Source organism: Lithobates pipiens, unplaced genomic scaffold (genome assembly GCF_037356315.1).
Source record: "Lithobates pipiens isolate NorthernLeopardFrog02 unplaced genomic scaffold, aLitPip1_a1.2 Scaffold_8, whole genome shotgun sequence".
Taxonomy (NCBI): Eukaryota; Metazoa; Chordata; class Amphibia; order Anura; family Ranidae; genus Lithobates; species Lithobates pipiens.
The window spans coordinates 199131286-199150956 of NW_027507903.1; the positions used below are offsets into that span (position 1 = coordinate 199131286).

General features: G+C 44.6%; 1 protein-coding gene across 3 annotated transcripts in view; it reads left to right on the forward strand.

Moving 5' to 3' along the window:
• The window catches only part of POT1 (protection of telomeres 1), a 154180-nt gene that overhangs the window by 85916 nt on the left and 48593 nt on the right, over positions 1-19671 (forward strand). For all 3 annotated transcript variants that reach the window (XR_013270871.1, XM_077472610.1, XM_077472611.1), the window contains one exon: positions 11399-11555. Coding sequence is in view for 2 of the 3 variants with exons in the window: in XM_077472610.1 (XP_077328736.1) it covers positions 11399-11555 (157 nt within the window). In the remaining variant the exon portion in view is untranslated. The remainder of the gene's footprint in view (positions 1-11398; positions 11556-19671) is intronic.

Genomic DNA, 19671 nt, shown 5'->3' on the forward strand with positions numbered 1-19671 from the left:
CTGCTGACTTATAAAATATACTTAAAACACCAAGCATTATTACACTGTTTTCTGTAAACCTAAACTCATGATCATGAACCTGTTCTGATTTGGGAGCCGGCTTTGATTTACTTATCACCCACAGTCGGTAGCTCCCTGCTGCACATGTACCAGATCGAAGGATGCATGGAGACTGGGCCTGTAGCCTCCTGGGTTGTGTGATGTGTATCCTAGAACAGTGGTTCTAAACCTCAGTCCTCAAGTACCCACAACAGGCCATGTTTTGAGAATTTCTCTTAGGCTACTTTCACACTGGGGCCGCCGAGCAGTAGTGCTAAGGTGCCGCTGTTTTTTGCAGCACTTTAGCTGCACTTTTCAACTGCTAGAGGGGGGCTTTTAACCTTTGCTATCAGCTGAAGAGGGGGTTAAAAGCGCCCTTGTTGCGGCGCTTCCAAAGCGCTGCCCATTCATTTCAATGGACAGGATGATTTTGTAGCTCTGTATACAGAGTTCCCCAACCGCCCCAAAGATGCTAATTGCAGGACTTTTCCTTATGTCCCGCAAGCGTACTGTCCCAATCTGAAAAGTCACACTGAAATAAATGGGAGGTGGTTTTCAGGCATTATTTAGAGGATATTTTTAGTGCTAAAATGCCTGAAAACCGCCACAGTGTAAAAGTAGCCTAAAGCCGCGTACACACGTAGCCGTTTGTCCGACGTACTTAGTCTGGCGGACTTTCCCAACGGGCTACTTGCCCACACACGGCACTTTTTCAGTGGACTAATACGGCGTACTAAGTCCGCCGTACTATCCGCCCTATTTTTGTAATGAACGGACTCGCCCACACACGCGGAGGAAAGTCCGCTCATTTCGAGCGCATTTCCAGGTAGGCGGGGCCCGCGAGGGATACGTCGCTGGCCCCGCCGCCTGGTATGGACTTAAAGGGGAACCCCAACGCCGAAAAAAATCGGCGTGGGGGCCCCCCCCCAAGTCCACAACAGACCCTTGTCCGAGTACGCTATCCGGCCGGCCAGGAAAGGAGGGGCGAGCGAGCGCCCCCCTCCTGAACCGTACCAGTCCGCGTGCCCTCAACATGGGGGGTGCCTTGGGGAAGGGGGGCCCGCGCGCCCCCCCCCCACCCCAAAGCACCTTGTCCCCATATTGATGAGGACAAGGGCCTCTTCCCGACAACCCTGGCCGTTGGTTGTCGGGGTCTGCGGGCGGGGGGCTTATCGGAATCCGGGAGCCCCCTTTATTTAATAAGGGGGCCCCCGGATCCCGGCCCCCCACCCTATGTGAATGAATATGGGGTACAATGTACCCCTACCCATTCACCTGTAAAATAAAGTACAAAAAAAAAAAACACAACACACAAGATAAAATAATTTATTGCACAGCTCCGGGGGTCTTCTGTCTTCGGGGGTCTTCTCACCGGACTCCTCCGCTATCTTCTTGTAGCTCTTTTACTAGCGGAGGAGCCCGTCATTCTTCTTCGTCGCCGCGGCCTCTTCTTCCAACTTCGGGGGTCTTGTCCCCCTCTTCGGTTCTTCTGCCGGGCCACCGCGCCTTCTTCTAGCTCTTTTACAGGCGGTGGCCCGGTCTTCTGTCGCCGCCGCCGCCGCCTTCCGTTCTTCTTCTTCTTCTCCTGGAGATGTTGACTCGACGTTCTCTCCGGCCGCAATGCCAGGGACGCGCTGCACTGCCACTTATATAGGGACAAGGGGCGGTGTCACATGGGTTGGTGTCACATGGTGACCCCGCCCCCTTACGATGTCACAGTCCCGGAGGATGCTGGGACTGTCGCCATGTGACACCAACCCATGTGACACCAACCCATGTGACACCGCCCCTTGTCCCTATATAAGTCGCAGCGCGTCCCTGCCATTGCGGCCGGAGAGAACGTCGAGTCAACATCTCCAGGAGAAGAAGGAGAAGAAGAAGAACGGAAGGCGACGGCGGCGACAGAAGACCGGGCCACTGCCTGTGAAAGAGCTATAAGAAGGCGCGGTGGCCCGGCAGAAGAACCGAAGAGGGGGACAAGACCCCCGAAGTCGGAAGAAGAGGCCGCGGCGACGAAGAAGAATGCCGGGCTCCTCCGCTAGTAAAAGAGCTACAAGAAGATAGCGGCGGAGTCCTACGAGAAGACCCCCGAAGACGGAAGACCCCCGGAGCTGTGCAATAAATTATTTTATCTTGTGTGTTGTGTTTTTTTTTTGTACTTTATTTTACAGGTGAATGGGTAGGGGTACATTGTACCCCATACTCATTCACATAGGGTGGGGGGCCGGGATCCGGGGGCCCCCTTATTAAAGGGGGCTCCCGGATTCCGATAAGCCCCCCGCCCGCAGACCCCGACAACCAACGGCCAGGGTTGTCGGGAAGAGGCCCTTGTCCTCATCAACATGGGGACAAGGTGCTTCGGGGTGGGGGGGCGCGCGGGCCCCCCTTTCCCAAGGCACCCCCCATGTTGAGGGCACGCGGCCTGGTACGGCTCAGGAGGGGGGGGGGGGGCTCGCTCGCCCCTCCTTTCCTGGCCGGCCGGGTAGCGTGCTCGGACAAGGGTCTGTTGTGGACTTGGGGGGGACCCCCACGCCGATTTTTTTCCGGCGTTGGGGTTCCCCTTTAAGTCCATACCAGGTGACGGTGCCAGCGGCGTCTCCTTCGCGGGCCCCGCCTACCTGCAGACCCGCTCGAAATGAGCGGACTTTTCTCCGCGCGGGAAAAGTCCGCTCATTTCAAAAGTACGGCAGACTGGCATACACACGGCCGGAATGTCCGCCGAAATGCGAGTCCGGCGGGAAGATTGGAGTGCAACACTGCCTTCTAAGTCCGCCGTACTTTCGGGTCAAAAAGTATGCTGGAGGCTACACACGGGGGGGATTGTCTGGCGGACTTGAGTTTGCCGGACTTTTCCACCCGCTTGTTTGATCGTGTGTACGCAGCATTAGATAAAATAGCTGTCCAAAATACCAAGCTATTGACTCTGATTTAAAGCACCTGTGCAAGATAAAGGAAAACCTGCAAACATCGCTTGTTGGATGTACTTGAGAACTGAGGTTGAGAACCACTGTCCTAAAAGGTTACAAGTGGGGAGGATAGGGACAAACCAAGGGATCGTCATCCTCACTTAGGAATGAGGAAATGGTAGAAAATACCTCTTGGAAAAGGTCCTTGCTGCTCAAGAAAAAAAAAAATATGTGTAAAAGAAAATAGGGAGGCATAGTATTATGCAATGTCTAAGATCCGAGTGAAGGTCTGTTTTAAGTTTGTCCCCTAGACATCATGGCACAGCATCGATTGTGACTGTGCACTTGTAATTGGTAGTTGATTCCTAGAACATGTTTCTAGTGATTGGAAGACCAGTGCTGGTGTTGCTTATGTCACCAAATTTTGTTTTTTACAGTCATGAGAGTGGGTAATTTTTTAACTTGTATACAAAAAAGTAAAGTGACCATTGACACTGCTGTCTGCTAAATATCAAAAATTCTAATCATTTGGTATTTAAAAATGCTCCACTGTATGTACAGTATATCAACTCTGTATTCAAGTCTAATGCTCAGTTTTAAATGGTAATCTTTAGGCCCCTTTTACACTACCACGACTTCTCGGCCACGATTTTGATGCAAGTTCAGGGAATGCCTGTCTAAATTTGAGGACTATGGATCAAAGTAGTACAGGGGCTACTTTGAAGTTGGTGTGACTTGAAGTCGCATAGATATGAATGGTATTCATTGGAAATCATGAGGTACAAATTGTCATGCGACTTTGCAGTCGCACAAGCGAGAATGGGGCCTTTATAGAATTTTGTCTGTAACTGTAAACATTCAGCAAGCCTCAGCATTATTTATAATGCTATAACAAGTTTGCAGAAAATCTGTTTAACCGCTTCAGCCCCAGAAGATTTTACCCCCTTCCTGACCAGAGAACTTTTTCCAATTTGGCACTGCGTCACTTTACCTGACAATTGCGCGGTCATGCAATGCTGTACCCAAACAAAATTTGCATCTTTTTTTCCTACAAATAGTGCTTTCTTTTGGTGCTATTTGATCATCTCTACGTTCTTTGTTTTTATTTTTTGCGCTATAATCACAAAAAAGAGCATTAATTAAAAAAAAAATGTATAATGCTATAATATATATAATGTCACTACAAGGGAAGGGGTTAGCACTAGGGGGCGATCAAGGAGTTAACTGTTCCTTCTTAGTAGGAACAAACAATATCTCCCTGACAGAACAGGGATTTGTGTGTTTGCTGGCTTTTGTGCCCGCGGTCGCTTCTGCCGGCCAAGCGCATTGGGTCCCCGACGTGCAGCGGGTGCGCGCCGCCCCCCCCCCCCCCCCGGCCACTCTTAAAGGGGACAACGTACCCATAAGGGATAGTATGAAGTGAAGTATATTGGCATGAGCCTGTTGGCAAGTGGTTAAGTATATTCTCGTTCAAATTAATTTTTTTATTTTTTTAAAGAACATTCGTTTTGATTATCTAATCCTTACTAGAGTCACATCGACATTTGACTGCAGTGATGAGAAAATTTGAAGGGTCAGGATGAAATTTTTTTCTTGAACAAAGACATTTCTAGCAGTATATGTGGGTTTCAGGGCTGATTTACATCACAAAAACACACTCCAGATCCACTTCTGCATGCGTTTTTTTTGTGTTTCCGGATGCATTTTAGATGCTTTTTGTTTTTTACCAGTTTTTTTTTTTTTCACTGTACTGGGTTCTGGTGCATTTTTATTGTGGTTTTTATGCATATCAGTGCATTCTGGTACATTTATGATGCATTTTACTGTGTTCCAGTACAGTCCAGTGCAGGAAAATCGCAGCATCGCAAACCATATAACCTACTTTCAATGCATTCTTGATGCAGAAAATAAAATAAGGTGACTAGATCAGGTTTCCACTGACCAGATATACACCCCCCCCCCCCCCCCCCCATGAAAATACAAAAAGTATAACTTTAATATATATATATATATATATATATATATATATATATATATATATATATATATATATATGTATATGTATAATATATTTTATACACACACAGTGGCTATAGAAAAGAATCACCCTCTTTAAAATCAGATTTTGTTGCTTTGCAGCCTGAAGTGAAGACAGACATAGATTTTTTTTTTTTTATCCAACTGCAACTTTTATGCAACTTTTAACAGCCAAGTGGAAAATGTAACACCAACATGTCAGAATAAAATACAACAATTCAGCAAACAGAATCATTGAGTTGAAAAAATGATCATCACCCCCCCCCCCCCTTCCTTATGTCAGTATTTTGTTGGGCCACCTTTTGCTTCAATTACAGCCCTTAGTCTACTAACTTTACACATCTAGACTTTGCAATATTTGCCCACTCTTCTTTGCAGAACTGCTCACGTTCAGTTAAATTTGATGATGACCATTTGTGGACTGCAGTCTTCAACTCATTCCACAGATTTTCCAATGTAGTTTAAGTCTGGGCTCTGACTAAGCCATGCAAGGACATTCACCTTTTCTCCTTTAACTGCTGTGTGGTCATTTTTGCTGCATGTGCAAATAATTTTTAGGAGGGGGTGATCCTTTTTCCAATCAGTGATTCTTTTTTTAAATTTTTAAAAAAAAAATTCCGATATGTTGTTGTTATATCTTTCACTTGGACGTTTTAACCACTTAAGGACTGCCGTATTGCCATTGTACGTCATCGCAATGGCACAGGCAGGCACAAGCACGTAGATGTACGTGCCTGCCTTCCAGCGGGTGGGGGGTCCGATCGGACCCCCTCCCGCTGGATACGGCGGTCCGTTTCCCTCCAGGAGCGATCCGTGATGAGGGGATGGCCGTTGGTTTCTGGCCACCCCCTCTGGATCACTCCTGACCAATGACGAACTTCCGCCCACTGTGTATTGTTTACACAGGAAGGAGGAAGTGATGTCATTCTCCTCGGGGCGGTCTTTTTGACCGGACTACGAGGAGAAGACTAAAAGTAAGTGCACCAAAACACTACACTGACACATAGGTACACATAGGTACACAAATTGTCTATGTGCATTAGTGTCACTAGTGTCGTTAGGTAGCTAGTTTTTTTTTTTAGGTTCACCGCCAGGTTTTTATAGCGTTAGGTACCCCCATATACTACCCAATAATGGTTTTAACCCCCTGATTGCCCCTAGTTAACCCTTTCACCAGCGATCACAGTATAAGTGTCACTGGTGACGCTGGTTAGCCAGTTAGTTATTTAGGTTCCCCGTCAGGTTTTTATATAGTGCCAGGGACCCCCATATACTACCTAATAAAAATTTGAACCCCCTGATTGCCCCTAGTTAACCCTTTCACCACTGATCACCGTATAAGTGTTACGGGTGACTCTGGTTAGTTTGCTTTTTATAGCATCGGGGCACCCACCATTTATTTCCCAATAAAGGTTTAACCCCCTGATCACCCGGCGGGTGATATCAATTAGGTTTTAGGGTCAGGGTCTGCGTCGCCCCAGGCAGCGCTAGGTTAGTGCCAGTACCGCTAACACCCACACGCAAAGCATAAACCTCCTGTAGTGGTATAGAATCTGAACAGATCAATATCTGATCTGATCAGATCTATACTAGCGTCCCCAGCAGTTCAGGGTTCCAAAAAAACGCATTGATAGCGGGATCAGCCCAGATACCTGCTAGCACCTGCGTTTTGCCCCTCTGCCCAGCCCACCCAAGTGCAGTATCAATCGATCGATCACTGTCACTTACAAAACACTAAACACATTTTGGGGGGTTTTGTGCTATTTTGGCATTTTATGGCCTTCGAAACTGTGATAGGTAGTGAGGAGTCAAATCAAAAATTTGCACCCTTAGAAATCCTAAAGGTGGTGATTGGTTTTTGGGGTGCCGTGCGTGACTAGACTCCCAAAAAGTCCCACACATGTGCTATCCCCATACTCGGGAGAAGTAGCGGAATATATTTTGGGGTGCAATTCCACATATAACCATGGCATGTGTGAGCAATATATCATTTAGTGACAACTTTTTGTAAAAAAAAAAAAAAAATTATTTTTTGTCATTATTCAATCCCTTGGGACAAAAAAAAAATATTCAATGGTCTCAACATGGCCCTCAGCAAATAGTTTGGGGTGTCTACTTTCCAAAATGGGGTCATTTAGGGGGGGGGGTTTGTGCCATCTTGGCATTTTATGGCCTTCAAAACTGTGATGGGTAGTGATAGGTAGTGAGGAGTAAAATAAAAAATGTATGCCCTTAGAAATCCCGAAGGCGGTGCTTGGATTTCGGGGTCCCGTACGCAGCTAGGCTCCCAAAAAGTCCCACGCATGTGGTATCCCTGTACTCAGGAGAAGCAGCAGAATGTATTTTGGGGTGTCATTTCACATATGCCCATAGCATGTGTGAGCAATATATCATTTAGTGACAACTTTGTTTGTAATATTCCCGCAACTTGTGGCAAAATATAAAATATTCCATGGACTCAACATGCCTCTCAGTAAATAGCTTGGGGTGTCTACTTTCCAAAATGAGGTCATTTTGGGGGGTTTTGTGCTATTTTGGCATTTTATGGCCTTCGAAACTGTGATAGGTAGTGAGGAGTCAAATCAAAAATTTGCACCCTTAGAAATCCTGAAGGTGGTGATTGGTTTTCGGGGTGCCGTGCGCGACTAGACTCCCAAAAAGTCCCACACATGTGGTATCCCCATACTCGGGAGAAGTAGCGGAATATATGTTGGGATGCAATTCCACATATAACCATGGCATGTGTGAGCAATATATCATTTAGTGACAACTTTTTGTAAAATTTCTTTTTTCTTTTTTTTTTTGTCATTATTCAATCCCTTAGGACAAAAAAAATAAATATTCAATGGGCTCAACATACCCATCAGCAATTTCCTTGGGGTGTCTACTTTCCAAAATGGGGTCATTTGGGGGGGGTTTGTACTGCCCTGCCATTTTAGCACCTCAAGAAATGAGATAGGCAGTCATAAATTAAAAGCTGTGTAAATTCCAGAAAATGTACTCTACTTTGTAGACGCTATAACTTTTGCGCAAACCAAAAAATATACGCTTATTGACATTTTTTTTTACTAAAGACATGTGGCTGAATAAATTTTGCCCTCAATGTATGACTAAAATTTAGTTTATTCGATTTTTCCTATAACAAAAAGAAGAAAATATATTTATTTTTCAAAATTTTCGCTCTTTTTCCATTTATATCGCAAAAAAAAAAAAAAAAGGCAGAGGCAATCAAATACCATCAAAAGAAAGCTCTATTTGTGGGAAGAAAAGGACGCAAATTTCGTTTGGGTGCAATATTGCATGACCGCGCAATTACCAGTTAAAGCAGCACAGTGCGAAATTGGAAAAAGACCTCTGGTCCTTAAGGTGTTTATTGGTCCGGGGCTGTAGTGGTTAAGTTGCATATAAGTAAATACAACTGGATAAAACAGAAACCGCGTCTGTCTTAATTTCAGGCCGCAAAGCAACACAATGTGATTATTTTAAAGGGGGGAGGGAATGATTATTTTCTATACCCACTGTGTGTGTGTGTGTGTGTGTGTGTGTCTGTGTGTTTGTGTCTGTGTATATCTATCTATCTATATCCTGTTGTAGATCCTGACTTCCCAATGAAGTTGCTTAAAGAGGACGTAAACTCTCCCACTCTGATGCTTCTTTTCATTTAGTCCATTATAATAAGTAATTATCAGACTATAGCCACTGTAATCCAGCCCAAATTGCATATTACTTACTGTTTAAAAAAAAATTGAAAAAACTTGTTTCCAGGGGTTAGGCAGCACCATCTTAAGTATTGTTTTCTGAGTCCACAGTGGAGTGTATTTCCACCCTTACATTGAGCACTTCCTGTACTGTTAAACAAGCCTTCTTCTCAATCCAACGTTTCTATGGCAACCCTGCTTCCCTGTTCATAGCTTACTTGTTTATTTCATAGTATTTACTTGTGCCGATGTCTAATGATTCCCTTTGTCAGACTTATCAGCTACAGCTGATAAGACTGCAGTAATGGCCAATATTTAGACTATGTGAGGTCACATGGTCACATGATGTATAGGAGGAAGCTCTGAGTGATTAGCAGAGTTCAGTGTTGTGCCGTAGGAAGTCCTGATAACAGATAGCTAAGACATAGAGAGTGTGCCTTAAAGCAGAGGTCCACCCTAAAGTGGACCTTCCGCTCATTGGAACCCTCCCCCCCCCGGCGCCACAATTGGCACCTTTCAGGGGGGAGGGGGCTGCAGGTACCTGTACAGTACAGGTATCTGCACCCACTTCCGGCGTAGATTCTGCAGAAGCTACGCCCCTTTACGCAGGTCCCCCGCTGTCTGCTGGGAAACACACGGATCCCAGAGACAGCGGGGACCATCCTTATTGCGCAGCGCGACTCGCGCATGCGCAGTAGGGAACCGGGAAATGAAGCCGAAAGGCTTCACTTCCTGATTCCCGTACCCAAGATGGCGGCTGCAGCACCCGAGAGACGATCGAGAGATCAGCTTCGGGTGCCGACATCGCGAGCGCGCTGGGCGGGTAAGTGTCATTATTTTAAAAGTCAGCAGCTGCCGTATTTGTAGCTGCTGACTTTTAAAAAAAAACGGCGGACTCCCGCTTTAAATCAGGGGAGATCTGGGCATGCTCAGTGACTTCATTCTACAGAACAACAAGGATTACAACAATACTAAGCAAGTAAGGAGATATCTACAAGAAGTGTTCATTAGGGTTTTTTATGCTGATTTTCATGGGACAAAGTTGTGGGGAAGGGTTTACAACCACTTTAATATGAATGATATTTGTATTTACTGTGTCAGATACTCACATAAGCAAATGCAATGTCATTCGGGATTTCTTACCAATAGCAAGCCTGTTTAAAAAAAGAAAAATGATCATGCTACTTTTTTTTATTCTTGCTAAACCCCTTGCTAAATCTGAATGTTATACTAACAGTTTTTCAAACTGATTATGGTTCTTCTGTAAAGGGGAATAAAGCTGTCCTAAAGTAAATACTAAACCACCACTTTGAGCTTTACCATTTTGTTATATTACATCACATTATATCTCACATATATACATATACACAGGGCTCAACATTTCAAGTCCTGAGCTACTAGCCAGACCTCAAGGGTTACTCGCCACCAGTTGCTCTGCCCAACCCCTACCCTGCCCTGCCCCCTAATCCCACCCTTAAACTTGCCCCTAAACCTGTCCTCATAAATTATCTCACGAAATGACACTTAGATGTTTTATGCAGTTATAAAAATATTAACAAATTTATCTGTGTCCACCAATGCAGCCTGTGCCCGCCAATGATGTAGCCTGTGCACACCATGTAGCCTGTGTGCAATGCAGCCTGTGCCCATCATGCAGTCTGTGTCCCATGCAGTTTGTGCCCACCATGCAGCCTGTGCCCCATGAAGTTTGTGCCCGCCATGCAGCCTGTGTCCCATGCAGTTTGTGCCCACCATGCAGCCTACCTGTGGAGGGGGAGAGAGGAAAGCCACCGGCTGGATGATCAGAGCAGGGAACATCACAGCCTTCATTTCAATAGCTGTGTGTTGTTCCCCCGCCACGCGCCGTCACATAAGCCCCTCCCCTTGTTCGGGGAACTTTGATACATGTCATTCATCCTAGGATTGGACGGGTGATCTATCTATCATAGTCCCGGAAAAAGAGGAGGGGCTGTATGTGACGGCGCACGGTGGGGGAACAAATAGCTATTGAAATGAAAGCTGTGATGTTCCCTGCTCTGATCATCCAACTGGCGACTCTCTTCTCTCTTCCCCTCTGTGATCGGTGGTGCTGGCCACCCCCATCACACACCCCTACCCCCACCCCCCGCTCCCAGGCAGGCCTTCTCGCTAGCCCTCAAAATCCACTCGCAGGAGGGCTATATATATATATATATATATATATATATATATATATATATATATATATATATATATATATATATATATATATATATATATATATATATATATATATATATATATATATATATATATATATATATATATATATATATATATATATATATATATATTATAAAAAATATAATTTATTTTTGTTCCACTGACGGTTAATTATATATATTATTGTTAATATAAATATATATATTTTGGGGTTACACATCTCTGCCTGCACTGATTATGTCAAAGTTGCTTTTGCCAGAATGCTCCGGGGCTCAAGGATTTTTATAAGGAAAAAGTCCCAGGGGCTCAAGTGGTTAAAGACAAGGGTCGGCCTATTTTATTTTTTTGCCAAAGAAAGTTTTTTTTTTTTTTTTCCCTTTCTGGCTACTGGGATTTAGTGATTGCTAGTATATGACTACAGAATGTCAACACAACAGAGTTTCTTTTTTTTTTTTTTCCTTTGGACTCTGACTTATGTCATCACCGGATACATTTGATATTGTTTTTTTTTTGCAGTACATCCAACTCGTCAAGAATGGCTTACAACTCCTCTCAGCACGGTTGTTAAAACTAAACCTCCTCAGAAATTTCGTGTCAAAGTGAGACTGAGAAGTTTTCAACCTCAGCACCTCTATCAGTCTGTCAAGCTTCACTGCACTAAATGCAGTTCATTGTAAGTATATTTCAAACATTCTGACCTACATACAAAATATCTTCAAAGATTGGGATGCAAATGTAAGAGGTATTACCTCTTTGAAACAAATCATAAATAAATCTATTCACGCTATAATTTTGTATCCATGGTGATTCACTCAGTCTTTTTCTTCTTGTGTGAATGTTTTAAGATTTTGCTTCTTGGCTACATTTTTGAACAAATAATACATTTCTGTATCTACATCACTTCATATAAACTATGAACAAAGGCTGAGGGTTGCTACTGAATGCAAAAGTAACAAAGTCAATTTTATAGCTACAAATATATGCATAAATGATTTTGACATTAGCCTATGAAAATAAATGAGACAATGATAGCACAATAGCTACACAATTTCCTGCAAAGAAATCATTTTTTTGCTCTGTTTGTACCTGTATTGCCAAATAGAAAAAGACTGATCAGTTTAAATTGAATACATATACAAGCAGTGAGAGGAGTGAGTGTGGAGATTGTTCAATTATCAAGTTAGTAGTTTCCAGCTGGCAATAAAATCTCATTATAAAAACCCCTCTATGAAAATTGAGATAAACTGGGAAGTAATCAGATTATCACCATATACAAAAGCAACAAAACATTTATTATGTAAACACCAACAGACATTTCAAATCACATCCTGCATGGCTGACGTATACTGTATATCTAGGGGACCTGCTTGTATGTCTACCTTACATTTCCTATTTCTTTTCCTTTTTCGGTAGATTGAGTTGTGTTCAACCACATTTGCCATGCATGGATTGAAACCGCCCTGCTGGAAAATGCCAGCTCCATCAGCGCAGAATATTAGACTGCAGTGGAGATGAGAGTATTTTGATAGTGGGGAAGTCTCCCTGTTGTCAGAACACATAGACCTAGGTGGGGAGGATTCTCCCATAGACCTTGAATGTTTGGATGGGGGAATTGGGTCTTTTTTTTTTTTTTTTTTCATTCAACCTGCTGGTCAAGCAAAAAACGCAAACTCATCTATGGCCAGTCTTAGCTTTGATGTGTGAATACTGGGCCAATATCTAGATGTGTATGCTGTCAAACTGAAGAGAACTCAGAGATCTGCTGAATTTACCATCATTTATCTGCTGCTCTAGCTGCTATGGTTGTGAAACTGATGTGGTTACTTTTGCTTTGCACCTCTCTATATGTAGTATCTGCTAATAAAATCTGCTGTTTAGTTTTTAAGAAACCTTGCAAAAAGATATGAACAAATGAATGGGGTGGGCAACTACATGGCAAATGAGGTTTAATGTAGAAAAATGTAAAGCATTTGAGTGGCAAAAATATGAATGCAATCTATACACTGGGGGGAAAACCTCTGGGGGAATCTAGGATGGAAAAGGACCTGGGGGGTCCTAGTAGATGATAGGCTCAGCAATGGCATGCAATGCCAAGCTGCCGCTAACAAAGCAAACAGAATATTGACATGCATTAAAAAGGGGATTAACTCCAGATAAAACAATAATTCTCCCACTCTACAAGACTCTGGTCTGGCCTCACCTAGAGTATAGTGTCCAGTTCTGGGCACCAATCCTCAGGAAAGATGTACTGGGAATGGAGCGAGTACAAAGAAGGGCAACAAAGCTAATAAAGGGTCTGGAGGATATTGATTATGAGGAAAGGCTGCGAGCACTGAACTTATTCTCTGTGGAGAACAGACGCTTGAGAGGGGATATGATTTCAATTTACAAATACCATACTGGTGACCCCACAATAGGGATAAAACTTTTTCACAGAAGGGAATTTAACAAGACACGTGGCCACTCATTAAAATTAAAAGAAAAGAGGTTTAAGCTTAAACTATGTATAGGGTTCTTTACTGTAAGAACGGCAAGGATGTGGAATTCCCTTCCACGGGTGGTGGTCTCAGAGGGGAGCATCGATGGTTTAAAAAAAAAAACACGATTAGATAAGCACCTGAACGACCACAACATACAGGGATATACAATGTAATACTGACATATAACCACAGACATAGGTTGGACTTGTTTCTTTTTTCAACCTCGCCTACTATGTAACAGAGATGTGTCTGCGATATGACATATATGGCTCCCTTGTTGTTCCTTTGTTGTATTTGGTGATGGATACCTTCGGGAACTGCCACACTGATTGCATGCGGAAATCTAAAACCTACAATTGAAGGAAATCAGGAGAAGGGTTCATACTAGTTTACCTTGTGCAAGATTGCTTCTGTGAATTAATGTTGAATGATACAGTGTCTTGAAAAATTATTCATACCCCTTAAAATCTTCCACATTTTGTCATGTTACATCCAAAAACGTAAATGTATTTTACTGGGATTTATTTGATAGACCAACACAAAGTGGCATATAATTGTGAAGCAGAAGGAAAATTAATGGTTTTCAACATTTTTTTTTTACAAATAAATATGTAAAAAGTGTGGCATGCATTTGTATTCAATACTTTGTAGAACCACCTTTTACTGCAATTACAGGTGCAAGTCTTTTTGGGTATGCCTCTACCAGCTTTGCACATCTACAGAGTGGCATTTTTGTCCATTCTTCTTTGCAAAATAGATCAAGCACTAGTCAGATTGGACGGAGGGCATCTGTGAACAGCAATTTTCAAGTCCTGCCACAGATTCTCAATTGGACTTGGGTCTGGACCTTGGGTCATTCTAACACGTGAATATGCTTTGCTCTTAACCATTCCATTGTAGCTCTGTCTGTATGTTTAGGGTCATTGTCTCAAGTCTTTTGCAGACTCTAACTGTTTTTTCTAAGATTGCCCTGTATTTGACTCCAGCCATCTTCCTATCAACTGTGACCAGCTTCCCTGTCCCTGCTAAAGAAAAGCATCCACACAACATGATGCTGTATCATGGTGGGAATGGTGTGTTCAGCATGATGTGCAGTGTTAGTTTTCCGCCACACATAGCGTTTTGCTTTTAGGCCAAAAAGTTCAAGTTTGGTCTCATCTGACCAGAGCACCTTCTTCTACATTTGCTGTGTCCCCCCCCCCCCCCCCCAACATGGTTTCTCACAAACTGTAAACAGGACTTCTTATGGATTTCTCTCAACAATGGATTTCTTCTTGCTACTCTTCCATAAAGGCCAGATTTATGAAGTACACAACTAACAGTTGTCCTGTGGACAGATTCTCCCACCTGAGGTGTGGATCTCTGCAACTCCTCTAGAGTTACTATGAGCCTCTTTGCTGCTTCTCTGGTGAATGCTGTCCTTGCCCTGCCTGTCAGGTGGATGGCCATGTCTTTGTAGATTTGCAATTGTGCTATACTCTTTGCATTTTCGGATGGTTGATGACATGCAATTTGACGTGCCAAATCTGAGCCTGTTGCCAGCAACAGCTCCATCCGATACGGTGCAACGCCAATAGTGCGGCACCACGCTGATTCCCAAAATTTGTTTCTGCACTACTTTTGGCGACTTCACTGGCGATTTTAATTGACATCTTTGCATTAATCCACACAGATGTCTTTCAAATCTCCTCTGAAGTCGGACTGAAATGCTGATTTGAAATGATGTGAGTTCAGCTGAACTTGCACGATTTCAAACCCGCATTCAGTGTGAACCTAGGCTTAGGGAGTGCTCCTAATCTCAACTTGTTACCTGTATAAAAGACACCTGTCCACAGAAGAAATCAATCAGATTCCAATACCTCCACCATGGCCAAGACTATAGAGCTGCTCAAGGATGTCAAGAACAAAATTGTAGACCTACACAAGGCTGGAATGGGCTACAAGAACAAAGCCAAGCAGCTTGATGAGAGGGTGACAACACAAAATAATGGACAATCTTTCTCAGTCTGGCCTCCATGCAAGATCTCGCCTCGTGGAGTTTGAATAATCATGTTAATAGTGAAGAATCAGCCCTGGACTACACAAGAGAATATTGTCAATAATCTCAAGGAAGCTGGGTCCACAGTCACTGAGAAAACAATTGATAACATACTATGCCGTGAAGGACTAAAATCTTACAACACCCGCAAGGTCCCCCTGCTCAAGAAAGCACATGTACAGGCCTGTCTGAAGTTTGCTAATGAACATCTGAATGATTCAGAGGAAAATTGGGTGAAAATGTTGTGGGCAGATGAGACCAAAATCAAGCTCTTTGGCATCAACTCAACTCACCGTGTTTGGAGGAGGAGGAATACTGCCTATGACTCCAAGAACACCATCCCCACTGTCAAACATAGAGGTGGAAACATTATGCTTTGGGGTGTTTTTCTGCTAAGGGGACAGGACAACTTCACTGCATCAAAGGGACGATGGACGGCGGCCATGTACCGTCAAATCTTGGGTCAGAACCTCCTTCCCTCAGCCACGGCTTTGAAAATGGGTCATGGATGGGTATTCCAGCATGACGATGACCCAAAACACACAGCAGAGGACAACAAAGCAGTGACTCAAGAAGCACATTTAAGATCCTAGAATAGCCTAGCCAGTTTCCAGACCTTAATCCCATTGAAAATTTGTGGAGGGAGCTGAAGGTTCGAGTTGCCAAATGTCAGCCTCAAAACCTTAATGACTTGGCGAGGATCTGCAGAAAAGGACAAAATCCCTCTTGAAATGTGTGCAAACCTGGTGGCCAACTACAAGAAACGTCTGACCTCTGTGATTGCCAACAAGGGTTTTGCCACCAAGTACTTAGTCATGTTTTGCAAAGGGGTCAAATACTTATTTTACTCATTAAAGTGCAAATCAAGTTATAACTTTTTTGAGCTGCGTTTTTCTGGATATTTTTGTTGTGATTCTGTCTACGTACAAATTCAGCAGGGAATCAAATACTTTTTTCCCTCACTGTATATGCATACTGTGTGTCAACTATGCTGGATCATGTTGATGTTTGCAGTGACATAATGAATGTTTTTTGTTACTTTTGTATATGATGGTAATCTGATTACTTCCCAGTTTGGTTATCTCCATTTTCCACGTGGGGTTATTACAATGAGATATTTAGGGTTACCTGATTTAATGAAATATGTTTACTCCTACAGAGGATCACATTAGACTGGAAATTTTTGTTCTGGCCTTTGAAATCCTGATACTTCAGGGCAAAGTAGCATTTCAGTGCTACTTCAGGTGTGACTTCATGCACAGATGTCTATGGAAGCTGCACCTGAACTTGCAAAGAGTAGTGCAGGAACTTACTTTCAAAATCGTTGCGACTCCAACGGAGTTGCACCAATATGACCACTTCCAATGTGGACAATTGGGTTTCAAATCACATGACAAGTCGCACTGGTGTGACAGGAGCTTAACCTGATACAGTCAAACCTTGTTGCTAAATGAGCTGGTTAGAGCAGAATTTACATCTCCTCTGAGCTTCCTCATCATACTGCCCCCTGCTACACAACTCCAGGTATGTGGGGCCCCCTGTGCCTGCGGGCCTATGGAGTCCTACATGTGCTCCTATTTAGAGCTACAAACTAACTTTCAGCCATTCCCAGCTCCAAACACACAGACAGAGCGAGGACACCGAGCCAACGCTAAGTCTCTCTTCCTCCTCCACAGCAGTGATTGAAAGTCAGCATGGCTTTGTGTCCAATTTGGGAATGAGTGCAGGTAAGGTTGTAGTTCTACACAGGAACACATGTTGGAGACTCTGGTGGGATGCTAAAGATCCTGGTAGGCATATGAGGTACCCCAATACATGGAGTTGGGCAGTGCGGCTGGGGTGGAAGTATGAGAATGAAGCTCAATTATAAAAACAGCAAGAGCATGCAAGTTCTTATAATAGCAGCTTATTTAGCAAAAAAAAAAAAAACACATTAAAGAGGAAGTAAAAAGTAAACCCTGATGAGTTTACTTCCTCTTTGATTCCCTGCAAAGGTAAAGCATAATGGACTACTATGCATCACAGCATAGTAGTCCATAGTAGTCCATTACTATCCAGCAAAGTCACCGCTGTCCCCTGTAGTCCAGAGCATCCATCTTCTCGGTGAGTCTCGCTGCTCCGCCGCTGTCATTTGGCGAAGCCACGATGACGTGACTCCCGTACATGCGCACGGAGCCGGCACTCGCGGCATATCACCGTTGACAGCGGCATGCTCAGTGCGCCTGCGCGCCGTAGACAGCGGTGCCTGTCTTTCGGCAAAGATCTAAACCGTGTAGGTTTAGGAGATATTTCTTTCCTTAATCTAGGCTTACCTGTAGGTCAAAGTGGTTTGTAAGGGTTTACAACCACTTTAACTAGATGCTGACCGCCGGCCATCAAATGACGGCCAGGCGGCGCACCTATTGTGGCGGGAGGCCGTCATATGACGGCCTCCCGTCTAAACAGGGAACACTGCTCGTCACCGACGCTGGTAAACAGCCATTGGCCGGCTGTTTACACACGTGGTCGGCTGTGATCCTTTCACAGCCGATCACTAAAATGTAAACAAACCCCGGTAACGAGATGTTACCGGGTTGTTCTCCTCCTCACACACCGATCGTGTGTGAGGAGGAGATTGCGGTAACATCTCGTTACCGCCTAGTGTACACCAATCACACTGATTGCACCCCCCCCCAATAAAGAGGACCTGTCACCACCCCTCATAGTACCTGTCAATCACAGTCCATCAGAGTACCTGTCACAGCCCATCAGAGTACCTGAGTACCTGTCCCAGTCCATCTGAGTACCCGAGTACCTGTCATGGCCCATCAGAGTACCCGAGTACCTGTCACAGCCCATCAGAGTACCCGAGTACCTGTCACGGCACATCAGGGTACCCGAGTACCTGTCACGGCACATCAGGGTACCCGAGTACCTGTCACTGCACATCAGGATACCCGAGTACCTGTCACGGTCCATCAGAGTACCTGAGTATCTGTCACAGTCCATCAGAGTACCCAAGTACCTGTCGCAGTCCATCATGGTACCCGAGTACCTGTCACAGTCCATCATGGTACCCGAGTACCTGTCACAGTCCATCATGGTACCCGAGTAACTGTCACAGTCCATCATGGTACCCAAGTATCTGTCACGGTTCAACAGTGTACCCGAGTAGCTGTCACAGCCCATCAAAGTACCCGAGTAGCTGTCACAGCCCATCAAAGTACCCGAGTAGCTGTCACAGCCCATCGGAGTACCCGAGTACCTGTCCCAGTCCATCTGAGTACCCGAGTACCTGTCCCAGTCCATCTGAGTACCCGAGTACCTGTCCCAGTCCATCTGAGTACCCGAGTACCTGTCCCAGTCCATCTGAGTACCCGAGTACCTGTCCCAGTCCATCTGAGTACCCGAGTACCTGTCCCAGTCCATCTGAGTACCCGAGTACCTGTCCCAGTCCATCTGAGTACCCGAGTACCTGTCCCAGTCCATCTGAGTACCCGAGTACCTGTCCCAGTCCATCTGAGTACCCGAGTACCTGTCACAGTTCATCTGAGTACCCGAGTACCTGTCACAGTTCATCTGAGTACCCGAGTACCTGTCACAGTTCATCTGAGTACCCGAGTACCTGTCACAGTCCATCTGAGTACCCGAGTACCTGTCACAGTCCATATGAGTACCTGCCACTGCCCTTCAGAGTACCCAAATACCTGTCACCAGGCCATCAGAGTACCCGAGTACCTGTCACCAGGCCATCAGAGTACCCCGAGTACCTGTCACCAGGCCATCAGAGTACCTGTCACCAGGCCATCAGAGTACCAGAGTACCTGTCACCAGGCCATCAGAGTACCTGTCACCAGGCCATCAGAGTACCTGTCACCAGGCCATCAGAGTACCTGTCACCAGGCCATCAGAGTACCTGTCACCAGGCCATCAGAGTACCTATCTCCAGGCCATCAGAGTACCCCAGTACCTATTTGCAGCCCATGTCTCATAGAATATACGTTGAGATGTTTGCTTTCCAAAATGGGGTCATTTTGTGGGTAATTTCACTGTCCTGGTGGTCCAGGACCTTCAAAAGTGTGATAGGTAGGAATGAAATGAGATGTGTCATTTATGCTCCTAGAACGCCTGAACGTACTACTTCAATGTTCGGCCTCTCTATGTGGCCAGGCTGTGTAAAAGTCCTACACATGTGGTATCGCCATACTCGGGAGGAGTAGCAGAATGTGTTTTGGGTTGTAATTTTTGCTATATACATGCTATGTGTTAGAAATATCTCATAAATTGGCAAT